Below are 13,163 nucleotides of genomic sequence, written 5' to 3' on the forward strand. Positions count from 1 at the left end.
TGTCAGTCCTTGAGGCTGAAGGGCTACCCGAGTCTTTCCTTACCTGTCGCAGGTCTTCGGCTGCTCAAACCAGATAAACATGTTGAGAGAAGAGACTTTCCAGAGTCGAACAAGGGTTAGGCTTTATTCAGGGTCTTGGTTACATGTGCAGGGTGAATTCTTCCTCAGGAGAGAGGAATCCTCCTCCCAAGGAGGCAAAGATCGTACAGTAAGAGAATGGGAGTGGGAGAGGGGAGGGACCCTCTGCCCTCTAAGGGCCCTTCAGCGCTGAAAGCGCCTTCAGGCTTTCCTGACCCTACTTAAGCTCTTCCGCCACATAGTTTGCACCTGAATACCGTGCCTGCTCTCAGACCTTAGCTAGACAACAACAGGTGTGCTCAGATCCCAGGCCAATCTCAAGTGTGGGATGCTCTCCCCAGCACGTATCCCATGGAGAAGAGGTGGAAATGCACGAGATAGCCTGGGTCTCACACCTCAGTTCCCAGCTGTTCCCTGGGGGGCCTCATGAGAACTCTAAGGTTTAGAAGTCCTCACTTTTACCTGCCCAAGACTGTCCACGTGAGAACTGAGCTTATACCCCCAATCTCCCTTTTTGTGTTTTGCACAGAGCACACGTGGCCCTAGGGAGAATAGCAGCTGGAAGCTAAGTGGGTTAGGGAGGCCTTTAACATACGGGTACCCCACAACAAGAACTTCATTTTTACAGAAATCTGCAGCTAGTACAACACCTGACAAAGAGAGGCATCCAACAAAACAAAGATGAAACTAAATGGCTGAATTACACCTATTACAACAAGAGGAAGTGCAATCACTAATTCCAAAGCATATTCTAAGAGAGGTAGCGCAGTGCTGGCGCCTTACACTTCACCACCCCCTCAGTCATGCAAATGGACCTCACGGCCAAGCCTGTGGTGTTCAGGCAAAAAGCTGGTCACCCCCGTGTGTCCTGGATTCGTGATGCCAAAGTCCTCCTTCAGCTGCTGAAAGGAGATGCCTTGATGGAGCGGGCGGCAATGTAGAAGCGCCCAGTGTTATGTCAGCGTGGCAGTGGTTGGGATGAGTGCTGCTTCTTCTCTGGGCAGCAAGGTCAAAGGTGTCAGCAGCAGACTCAGGTGGTGCATGGTCCTTCTCTGGGGTCTCCAGGCTCGTCGCTTCCGGTGTCTCCATCGTCTCCGACACTGGTTTCCACCTACGGATCCTTCTGATGGGAATCCACGTGTCCCCTTTTCCTGTGGAGACACAAACATACCCTGGACCCCATATTAGTATCTTATACGGACCTTGCCATTTCCCTGAGGCCATATCCTTTACCATGGCCCATGTGTCCTTATTTCCAGCCTGGGTATTACTTTCCTTCCGGGGTTGTCGTGGAATAGTCACAAAATGTCTCATAGCTGGAGTAGTATGTGAATTTTTTGAGACAGCTGTATCGAGCTCTGATTGTGTTAGGCGACCTCTTCTCCTTTTTTGTTTAGCAAGGATCGCCTTTATGGTGAAGTTGATAAGGATGCATACTGGCTGTTTACTTTGGTATTGCTCCCTGGGGCTCTCTAATGCTTGATTAACATCTGTAAGGAACCTGAATTTTCCGGATTTTTTCTTTATAAGAAACACAGGAGCATTCCAGGGTGACTGTGATGGTTCTGTATGTCCCTTTTCTAATTGCTCCTTAAGCAGTATTTGTAGTGCCTGGAGTTTTTCTGGAGTCAGGGGCCATTGCTCCACCCAAATCAGGGTGTCTGACTTCCAATTCAAGGGTGGGAACTCCAGGGCAACTGCAATGGCCCTTACTAAAAATTTGATAGCCTCATCCCCAGGAGGCTCATGATGTCTCTGCCCCAGATGTTAAAACTAAGTCCTGGAATCACCAACGGCCATACGGTCCCTTGGGGATCTTCTGCCTCCCACTTTACTGGGTGCATTGTCTCTAAGGTATTTTGGCACCCTCCTGTTCCCCAGACTGGTCTCTGGCTTTCTTTGAGCTTCCAGTGCTGGGGTACTGAGCAACCGCTAAGGCAGGTCCTATCAGCTCCAGTATCAAGGAGGCCAGTCATGGGAATTCCAGTGAGCCAGATTGTACACTCAGGTCTATTCTGTCCTATTTCCTTTAGTAAATGGATTTGAACTGAGTGCTTTAAGGGAAGGGCAATAGCTATGGGAAGCTGATTGTCTATATGAGCTGGCTCGGCTACCACATTGGAGCATGGAAGTGCTGTGGTGCCAGTGGGACAAACTCCTGTATATATAACTACAGGTGCGTGGGAGGGGTTCTGCAATATCAGGGATTCCTCCTGTATGGGGTCTCTCAGGGGAATCATAGTAAACTGATGAGCTGCAAGCTGGCATTTGTCTAAGCTGTAAAGGTGTTGCATTCCTTCCTCTGGCCCCATAATCTCCTGTATTCTCCCTCCAAGGGGCCGGCCCGATTCTCTGCCAAAGAGTACATTTTCGGGGCCCTCGAGGGGCCCCTCACCCTGTTTCCCGACTTCCTACATTGTCTAGCTAGGTGACCTGGCTTTCCACATGAAAAGCAGGGGTCCTGGCCCCTTCCCGTACTTCCTTCTTTCCTACCCTCTTTCTTAAGATGTCCCGGTTTTCCGCAGCGAAAACATTTCCTCTCCAGGGAGATGATATTTAAGGCTGCTGCCAGAAACTTCCCTTGGACCTGTGCCAAGTACACCTGACTCCCTACCCTCTCATATCTCTGTATCATTTCTTCAACGGATGCATTCTTTGGCAGTCCCAGCATTGCCTTTTTGCAGTCATGATTGCAATTCTGCCACAGCAACGTCTTTAACACTATCTCTGTCCCTTGATTCTCCTCTCCCTTGTCTCGACCCACTGCCTCCTGCAGCCTGGCCACAAAGTTAGTAAATGGCTCAGCAGTTCCCTGCATAATCCTAGTCATGGGAAGCTCCCTCTCTTTCTTAGAGGCTATAACCTTCCAGGCGACAATAGCCACTCCCGCTATCAAGACGTAATCAGCGGCAGAGTACTGTAATTGATCTCCTGTAGCCTCAAACTGCCCTGTTCCTGTTAATTGCTGATAAGCCTGGGGGGGCCTGAGCCCCCAGCCCACTGGTAGTGCTCTTCACCTTCTGAGAAAATTCTGACACCCAAATCACATTCTGCCCAGGGGTAAGGCAGGCTCTGGCTAAGCTCTTCCAGTCATTAGGAGTCAGAATGAACTGACCACTGAGAGTCTCAAGCATGGCTATAACAAAGGGTGAATTGGGGCCGTGCTTGGTACAAGCCTCTTTGAGAGTCGCTACTCTCTTCTACTCTATGGGTATGTGGCTCCTCTGAACCCCACCGGGGACACTGGGGTCCGATATTTCTACTACAGGGAATGTCCCTACGTCTTCTCCATTCTCTATGGCCTTTCTTATTCCCTTTTCCAAACTGGACTGTGGCCCTGGACTGTCTGACCAATGGAGCGTGTTATAAGGAGGCACAGAGGGAAGACATGGTATATGCTCTCCTGCATCACCTTTCCCATCCGCTAGATGGAGCTCCGAACCTATTTTTTCTCTATATTCCTTAACTTTCTGTTTGCCAGGGCTCTCCCCTCCCCTCTCTCCACTTCTACTCTCATTCCAATCCCTCCCTGGTCTCTCCGGGCCTTCCAGCAGGCTCTTACCCACACCGAATATCAGGAAATCTAAATCCTCCAGCTCCCCGGGGCATTGTTGTTGGTAAGCGGTCATTTGTTATCCGACCGCTCCCCATCTTTCTCTTGGTATTCCGGTGTGCTAGAGCCAGGGAGAGACCTTCCAAATACTTTTACAAAATTCTCGGAGGTCGTCTAACTCTATAGTGACCCCCGCCTCCCTGCATTCCCTGTAAAGTATCTTAGCCCAGACTTTGTGTTCCTCTGGCTTTATTACTGGCAATTGATTCCCCATCCCTGCCCTTTTCCCATGGGCGTGGGAAGCTACTCACTCTTTCTCTCCTTCCGAATCTAGGATGCGGGACTCGCAGTCTTTCACAGCCCTGTCTGGGTGTCCCACCAACCAGGATCTCCGCGCTTGTCCCTGTTTGGATGCACCAACTGCCGGTCCTTAAGGCCGAAGGGCTACCCAAATCTTTCCTTGCCTGTCGCAGGTCTTGGGCTGGCCAAACCAGATAAACGTGTTGAGAGAAGAGACTTTCCAGAGTCGAACAAGGGTTAGGCTTTATTCAGGGTCTTGGTTACATGTGCAGGGTGAATTCTTCCTCAGGAGAGAGGAATCCTCCTCCCAAGGAGGCAAAGATCGTACAGTAAGAGAATGGGAGTGGGAGAGGGGAGGGACCCTCTGCCCTCTAAGGGCCCTTCAGCTCTAAGAGTGCCTTCAGGCTTTCCTGACCCTACTTAAGCTCTTCCGCCACATAGTTTGCACCTGAATACCGTGCCTGCTCTCAGACCTTAGCTAGACAACAACAGGTGTGCTCAGATCCCAGGCCAATCTCAAGTGTGGGATGCTCTCCCCAGCACACATCCCACGGAGAAGAGGCGGAAATGCATGAGATAGCCCGGGTCTCACACCTCAATTCCCAGCTGTTCCCTGGGGGGCCTCATGAGAACTCTAAGGTTTAGAAGTCCTCATTTTTACCTGCCCGAGACTGTCCACGTGAGAACTGAGCTTACACCCCCAACATGGTAGTAATTGTAGAACACTGAAAATAAATAAAATTAATTAATTAAAAAGATAGACTCACAGAAGTTAAAATATACAATTTTGATTACATAGAGTTAAAAAATTTGCAGAAATAAATGTAATGCAGCTAAACTTAGAGGAAAGAAACTGGGAGAACATGTTTGGAGGAAATTTAACAAAATCTCATTCCTCTTTTATTAATTTAGTTTTGAAAGGAAATATTAAACTTAAATATACAATGAGAAAACAAAAAGAAACAAATTTAAATACTAAAACTTAAATACAATATAAAAAAAGAAAAGAAAGGATTTGTCTTTGATATTTAAGTCAAAATTTCAATTAAATACAGGTTATGTTTGGCAACAATATCCTGAAAGTCTGGCAGTTCACTGAATGTCTATTTGTTTTTCATTCAGGATTATTCTTACTTTTCCTGGGTATGATATTCATGTAAGTCATCCCAGTTCTTTTGATCTTTACTATATAGTTTTCCAAGACCTGCTATCTACTAATATAACTTCTTTTAAGTCTTGTGTGATTCTAATTGTGGTTTGCTGACTTTCCTCTTGGAGTTAGGAGTTTCAGAATTTGCCTATGATATGTGTATAGGTTTTCCTTGCAGAATTTCTTTCATGTGGTGATCAGTGATTTATTATATTTCTGCTTTACCTTCTGGTTCTAATGCTTCAGAACTATTTTTGTCAATTGTTTTTGTGTTATTATCCTTTTTTTTATCATAGAAATCAGGCAGTCCATTTATTCTGGTGTTTTTCTTCTCAATCTGCTCTCTTGATCAGTTGTTTTTCTTATGAGATGTTTCACAATCCCTTCTATTTTTTCCTCTTTGTATTTTGTTTTATTTTTTCTTTGTCTCTTAAGATTGCACTTACTTCTCTTTGCCTGATTTTGATTTTTAAGGAGTCATTTGCTTCGTTTAGATTCTGGATTTCTTTTTCTAATTGATTGGTTTTCTTTTCATAATGTTCTTGATTTTGGGATGTTTTTGTTTAGTTTCTCCTCAATTTCTCTAATTTGATTTTTGAAATGCTTTTAAGTTCTTCTAAGAATTCTTTTTGGGCAAGTGAGCATCTGAAAATACTCTTTCAGGCAGAAGAAGGGTTCTTTGCTGAAACAAACCCTCTGGAGATGAACCCTGGTCTTCCCTATACCTACACTAACTTTCTTTGGTTGGATACTTTCTCCTTTGCATGCTCATTTTTAAATAATTTGCAGCAGTTTATTTTTTTGTAATCCCCACTAGCCATAGGGTATGGGGGCATTGTACCTTTACTTCAGGTCCTCCCTCATTCCTGTCTTCTGGCCTGGAACAGAAACCACAACCTCCAGGCTGCTGTAAGTGCCCACAACTATTGTCATCCCCACCTCACTTGTTCTTTCTCAATCCATGGTCACATGTTTGCAACACAACTGGGCCTGGTTTTCATTATCAGCAGAGGTCTCTCAATTTTCCACTGCTTGGAAGCCCAGTTCACCACAAAATCCAGGATATAAAAATTCCTGTGACTAAGGTTGAGGATATGTCTCAACTCAGCTAGCTAAACGGCTAGCCACTAGGTGTTACAGTGGAACTAGTCTGTAGGTGTCTAGACTTCAAAGGGCCAAAACCTCAGTCCTAGGATGTTGCTTCACATCTTCTCTGATTGAACAAGTCCAGCCACTGTTCTGTTCCAACTTGTGTGTGTGTGTGTGTGTGTGTTTAACTGCTCTAAGTTCACCCTAAGGCACTATTTAGTCTTTTTTGTGGGGGAAATCTAGAGAGTTTGGAATTTTCTGACCTACTACTCTGTCATTTTCCCAGAATTCTATCCAAAATCTCATTTCTGAGACATCTAGGGAATTTAGGCAAATTTATAAGAACAAAGCCATTTGCAAAGGGGTAAATTCCCTATGATGTGAATATGATATGAATAAACAGTTTTCAAAGGAATAAAACCATGACATAACTAGTCATGAAAAATGTTCCAAGTCACTAATAATTAGGGAAATTCAAATTAAAGTAACTCTGAGGTACCATTTTGCACAAATTAGATAGGCTATGTTGACAAAAGGAGGAATGATAAATACTGTAGAGGCTGTGGAAGAACATGTATAATAATGCGCTACTGGTGAATCTGTCATCTGATCTAACCGTTTAGTAAAACAATTTGGAAGTATGCACAAAAAGCCATAAATCTCACCATACACTTATAATTCATCAATACTAGCTCTAGGTGTATAATCCAAAGAAATTAAAGACTGAGAAAAATGATACACATTTACAGAAATATTTATAGGAGTTCTATTTGTTACAGCAAATAATTGGAAACTTAGTATATTCATCAGTTTGGAAATGGCAGAAAAATTTCTGATATAATAGTATGGTGAAATAAATAATGTGTTGTAAGAAAAGATGAACGGTAATTCGTATTTGAACTGATACACAATCGAGTGAGCAGAATTAGGAGAGCAATTCATCCAATCACAGTATTGCAAAAGTAGTCAACTTTAAATCTGTGGAATGCTGTTAAGCAATATGACCAATGATGTCACAAGGACTCACAAAGAAATATTCTACCCAGCTACAGGGCAGAGAGCTAACGTCCTCAGAGTGCATATTTTAGCATATTTTTTAAAATTTCTTTTCCATTTTTGGAATATGGATATGACTAATGTAGGAATTGATTTTTACATCAATATACATAAATGAAAGTAGCTTTTTTCTTACATACCTCATGGGTAGAAGTTAGAGAAGATACAGGGAGAGATTTTGGAGCTGAAAATAAAAGAAAATTGAACTGAAAAAAGAAAAGAGATATATATTGCATGAGTAAGATGTCGGTTACACTGTCCTCCACCATAGTCATATACAATATGAAATACTGTGCCAGTAAGAGCCAACATATTTAAGAAATGATCCTTATAAAAAGAAAATATTTAAAGAAGGACAACAAAGACTGGCAGGGAGCTTTAATCCTTGACATCTGAAATTCAACTGAAGGAAGTGAAGATGCTTTGCTTGGGGCAGAGACAATTCAGGGGAGATTTTCAAGTGCTTTAAGGGTTGCCACATTGATGGGGGATTAGACATGATCTACATGACAGCAGAGCACAGAACTAGGATCAGCCATGGGAATTACAAGGAGATAGATGCTGCCTTGAATGACGTGGAAAATTGCTGAAGATTAAAACTACGCAGAATTGGAATTAGTTTGCCTCAGGAAGTAGAAGTTTTGCCATCTTTGGAAGTCCTCAGACAAAGGTTAGGTGATGCAATGGATAGAGTGCCAGCCCTGGACTAAGGATGACGTAAGTACAAATCCAGCTTTAGATACCTACTAGCTATGTGATTATGTTTCCCTTAATTCCTCATCTGTAAAATGAGATGAAGAAGGAAATAGCAAACCACTTCAGTATCTGCTGAGAAAGCCCTAAATGTGCTCACTAAGGATTAGGTATAACTGAAAAGACTAAGGAACTAAAAAGAGAAAGGTAGAATGACCACTTGGTTGGCCTGCTGCAGCCAAGATGTTTGTTCATATATTTGCTGTAGTAAGAGGGTTTTTCAGATCCCTTCTACACTTAAATCATAGGTTTTATGATTTAGGGAAGAGAATGAACAGAATTTACTTTCCTGTCAGTAGTTGGAAGCTAGCAGTTAATTCATACCTGAGACTTCTAATTTGCTTTGGGATGATGTCTTTAACCCTGGTCAGCATCTGGGATTTGGTCACATTGCGAATCTTCCATAGAGACTTACATCCATGTACGTTTTTCTGTGGATGGCTAGAGAACTCAACGTGGGCATTTCCTCCTCCTCCCAATACATCTGGGAGTTGCATGCTCTAGCTATGTATGATAAAACCTCACTAGAAAAGAACAGTCTTAATAATAGCTGACCATAGGTGGCAGACTTTGCAATCAAACCCATGCCTAATGAATCAGAGTTCACCTCTTTTCTGCGTGGTTCTCTGACTCATGATTTATCTTATGCTCACACAGTTATTAATTGTTACAGAAAGATTTGTCATCGTTATATCCCAAGGACTAAGTGTAGTGCCTGGGACATACAGGAACTTAATATATGCTTATTTACTCCTTCATTTGTACTTTAGACCTCCACAGAACTTTAATACCACTTTTCTTTTGTCAGCACAATTTCTGATAAGGATCAAACATGTTTGTACCATGATTACATATTTAAAATGGCTAAAGCTAATTATTGTTTTCTGAACTTAATTGATTGTCACAGGATTCCATGTACTTATTTGCTACAATATGTCAAGAAAGATAAACTCTGAGACCTCAGAGATGACGATTTGTATAGGACTGTAAAACTTCCCAGCTGAGTCATAGTTTCGATGGCCATCCCTTTATCTCCACCCCTTGTTTTACAGGCTATATAGTCCTTCCAGAATTTGTCAGGGAATTAGAACAGCACCAGCAGTTGAGCTATTAAGAACTAAGGAGCACCAGGAGACAAGGAAAAGAGACAGAAATAAAAAGCTGACTAGAGAGCATGACAATGAACATCATCCCAAGCTTAAGTGCTGGCACCTGGGCACTGCTTGTTCTCTTCCTGACTCTCCTGTTTCTGTAAGTGATAACTTCCTTTTTACTCCCCTTACAATTTAGCAAGGATTAGATGCAGCTCCTTTGTGACTGTGACAGAACATTTCACAATGACTGGTTTCTACTTCCTTCTACTCTGTACATAATGTATATTAGGAGATATATGTATGGATGTATGTATATATATATACATATATATATACATATATATATATGCACACACATATTTTGATTTCTGTAACTAAAAATGCTGATTTCTTTGTCTATATAAATGAGTTGACACAATTTTTGAGAGAAAAGGAAAATTTTAAACTCTTTGATCAAAGGCTGTATTGTCATTTCCTAAAAGAATAGACTTTGAGGATATTCCTGTGGTATTTCTCAAGTAATTTAGAAGTGAAGACAAGTCCTTAAAGAAACATGAATTCATGTCAGTTTTCTTTTTACCTTTCCAGTTTTTCTCCTTATTATTTTAATTTTCATAATTTAAAAGGTATTTCCTTCTGTTCAAAAAATTACATTTTATTTACTAATGCTCATTTTGACCAAATCACCACTCTTTTCTATGATCCACTTTCTAGGGATTCTGTATGATGTGTTTCTACATTCTTTTTTTCAAAGATTTTGGGACTGAGATGTCCCCAAAAGTTGATTGTTGCTCTGTTCCATCTATCTCTTTTAAAGAATCACTGTCCTGGAAAGGTAAGGTACTAGAAAATTGGTTAATGTAATGGATATAAATCAGAGATGGAAGTCTTTCTGTACAAACAATACAATTATATCTATTATTGCAATCTCCACAAGCTGATGAGACCCACGGTCCATATTGGGAAGATAACAGTTAGACACCCAACATTGCAAACTACTAAATCTCAGAGTTTTCTGTCTTTTTTTTATTTTAAATCTCTGAGGACTTTAAGGACTATTATATAATTATGTTCTATAGGATATGAATGCTTTGTGCTTAAATCTTGTTTATTTCTGGGTACACTGGTTTATTTAACACAAAATGTGGGAGCAATCACCACTAAATGTTAGAGGAAAAATCACCTAACTTCATAATTTTTCCTTTTTATTTTTTTCTGTAGACTTTGAATCATACTAATTCATTCAGGTGATAGAAGTTGATTTCATATACCTCTTGTGTAGTAGGATTTTCAAAATTCCCTATAAATGAGTAGAGAGAACTTGGTGGTAATTCTCCACACTGATATAAAAATTTATCAGCTTGGAAAAAATAAAGTTGTGATTGAACTGGGAGATAATTTAGGAACATAATACGCATACAGAGGTTTCTTTCTTAGAGCTATCAGGAAACATTATAAGGTCACAAACCTGGGGAAATATGACCATTAGATGTCATGGGATCCTTCTACATTCATGCTAAAGTCACAGCAACACTGATGGATTAGATTACTAGCACGCTTAAATGACAATGAACTCAGGAGTGAAAGGGCCTAAATTCAGATCCTTCTCTTGAAATTCACTTATCTATGTGACCTTGTCAAGGATGTTAAATTGCTGAGCCTTACTTTCCTCATTCATGTAATAAGAGGATTTTTAAGATGGACATGGAAGCCACCTAACAGTCTAAATTTATGATTCTGTCATCTTGAGTCCCATAATGAAAGTCAGAGCAGCCAATGTGTGCTACTTTGTGCCATTTCTGGAATTATCCTCTACAACTCCTTGATTTTCTCCCTCATTTGACAGATAAAGACCTTGAGGTTGATACAAGAGCAGCAGTTTCAGAAGCTGAGACCTTCATCCCTTATCCCAAAATATGTTGGGTCCCATCTGCTTAAAGGGAGACAGCGTGGGGTGCTTGAGTACATGTACTTGGACCCCAGAATTCAGGCCAGGTAGAAAGGATGAATAGAACCCTGAAAGAATGCATTGCTAAGCTTAAGGCTGAAACTGGCAAGACCAAAACTCCCCTCTTTTCTAAAGCCACATGAGCAATTAAGTTGGATTCTCTGTGTTAGGGTATAAAAATTGTGCTTCAGTTTTTGTAAGTTGCCTCCCTCCACCAGGTGGAGAGACGTCTCTTTCTCGAGAATTGTAATATCACCTATCACCCTCTGAATCATCAAGTTCCTCATACTGGTTAAAGACCTAGCCCCTCCAATGTTGGGACCCTGTGAGGCAGGGTCAGCTCTACGTCCAGTCTCAGCAGGATCACAATAAGTTTCATATATCAGCAAAATCATTAAGACATTTATATAAACTTACTAAGAATGTGGCGGGAGAGCGGGTCAGTGAAGTAACTCTGATTTATTCAAGCAAGCACTCTGATTATATAGTCTCTGCCAGCTAGCCCAGTGAACCATGGTAACACACTTAAACAAACCCGAAACTATAGAAATGAACACAAGCTGGAACTATAGTGACAACAACAAACCAGGGGTGGGGCCGTCCCTTCCAGCGCCATCTTGTTCACCCTTCCCTGCTCCAGACTCAGTTTACCTGATGTCCGTCAGTGTGGTGTCCCAGATGGTGTGGTGGTCAGTGCCCCTTACACATAAGGATTCAATATAATGCAAGATATCACAGATGTAATAAAGTAACATGATATGATATAGCTCATTTTTGAAACATGGCTATTTTGAAGTCATACACAGCAAACAGATATGGTAAGCAAAAAATATGGGAAGTTATACCCTAAATGAGGAAGTAACATCAATGTTAAATATACAGACAATGAGCAGTTCTTTTAAAAAACCAAGGTTCTTTTTTAAAAATTATTTTAAACTCTATTGTGAGGTAAAATCTTAATGAGTTAAGCCTTTGAAACAATAATCATAATCTTACCCCACACTGAAGCCCATATTGAAGTAGAATCACAGCAAGTATCATATAAATAAAAATGAAATAAAATAGCATAGTTTCCATCCAGGAGTTTTACAAATGTTTACCATGTTTCAGGACATATTCCTTTCTTTGTTTCTTTTTTTCTTCTTTTCATTTTTTTTTATGTAGATGAACACATGACATAAGGTTGTAGCCATTGTAGTTTTGTTGATTTTGCTATACTTTATCTCATAAGTGACCTTCCTTATTTCCTTGTATTCATTAACCTTAATTATTGAGGGAACATTTATTATATTTGATTATAAAGTGCCATAATTAGGTTAGCCAACATTGAACATAACATTGGTGTCCAATTTTTGCGTTCCAAAATAAAGAACAAATGAATATATATTTTATATGCATAAGTAATTTTAAAATTTTACCTTTATTTCTGTGATACTCTACTTGTACAGGAATTGCTTGATTAAAAGTAATATTCTGCTTTGTGACTCTTGTAATGTATTGGGACATTGCTCTCCAAAATATTTTCTTGATTCTAAAAGAAGATATTTAGTAAGGAAGGAAAGTAAAAAAGGAAATATGGAAGTAAGACTTCTCCAAGCATGTACTATATTCCAGGTACTGTGGCAAACACTTTAACAATATACTCATTTGGTCTTCAAAAAAAACCAGAAAAGTAACTACCATTATTAATTCCATTCAACAACTGAGAAAACTGAGGGAAATAGAAATTAAGCAACTTGCCAAGGATAGCACATATACTTATTGTTGAAAGCTGTATTTAAACCAAGGGTTTCTTCACTCTAGATCCAGTGTTCTATCCACCAGTCCACCTAGTATTGAAGTAATGGTACAACTATATCCTGAAAGGTGTCACACATCTCCCCACATCCTTGCATAATTACTGAATTTTTATGTGTGAGTGAATACATTTTGTTTGTAATTAGTAGTAAACATGTTAGAGATGTTAAAGAGATAGCTTCCAAGAGGAAGAGGTGGTCCATTTGTGTGAAGGAGGGAGTAGCAATTGTGCTACATGTTGAAGGCAACATAGAAGAGGGAACTGAGGTTTATGAGGAAGTAGAGGTGTTAGACATGGAAGTTGTGGAAACCTAATTGTCACATATGAAGGCAGATGGAACACTC

At 40.7% G+C, this 13,163-nt stretch overlaps 1 protein-coding gene across 1 annotated transcript in view; it reads left to right on the forward strand.

Annotated features, from left to right (window-relative positions):
• The first annotated feature begins 9,055 nt into the window (after positions 1 to 9,055).
• LOC140497114 (cytochrome P450 3A24-like) overlaps positions 9,056 to 13,163 on the forward strand; it is a 42,728-nt gene continuing 38,620 nt past the window's right edge. Inside the window, exon 1 of the mRNA XM_072597676.1 lies at positions 9,056 to 9,230. Within this exon, the coding sequence (XP_072453777.1) occupies positions 9,154 to 9,230 (77 nt within the window). The 5' untranslated portion in view covers positions 9,056 to 9,153. The remainder of the gene's footprint in view (positions 9,231 to 13,163) is intronic.

This window comes from Notamacropus eugenii, chromosome 3 (genome assembly GCF_028372415.1).
Source record: "Notamacropus eugenii isolate mMacEug1 chromosome 3, mMacEug1.pri_v2, whole genome shotgun sequence".
NCBI classification, from domain to species: domain Eukaryota; kingdom Metazoa; phylum Chordata; class Mammalia; order Diprotodontia; family Macropodidae; genus Notamacropus; species Notamacropus eugenii.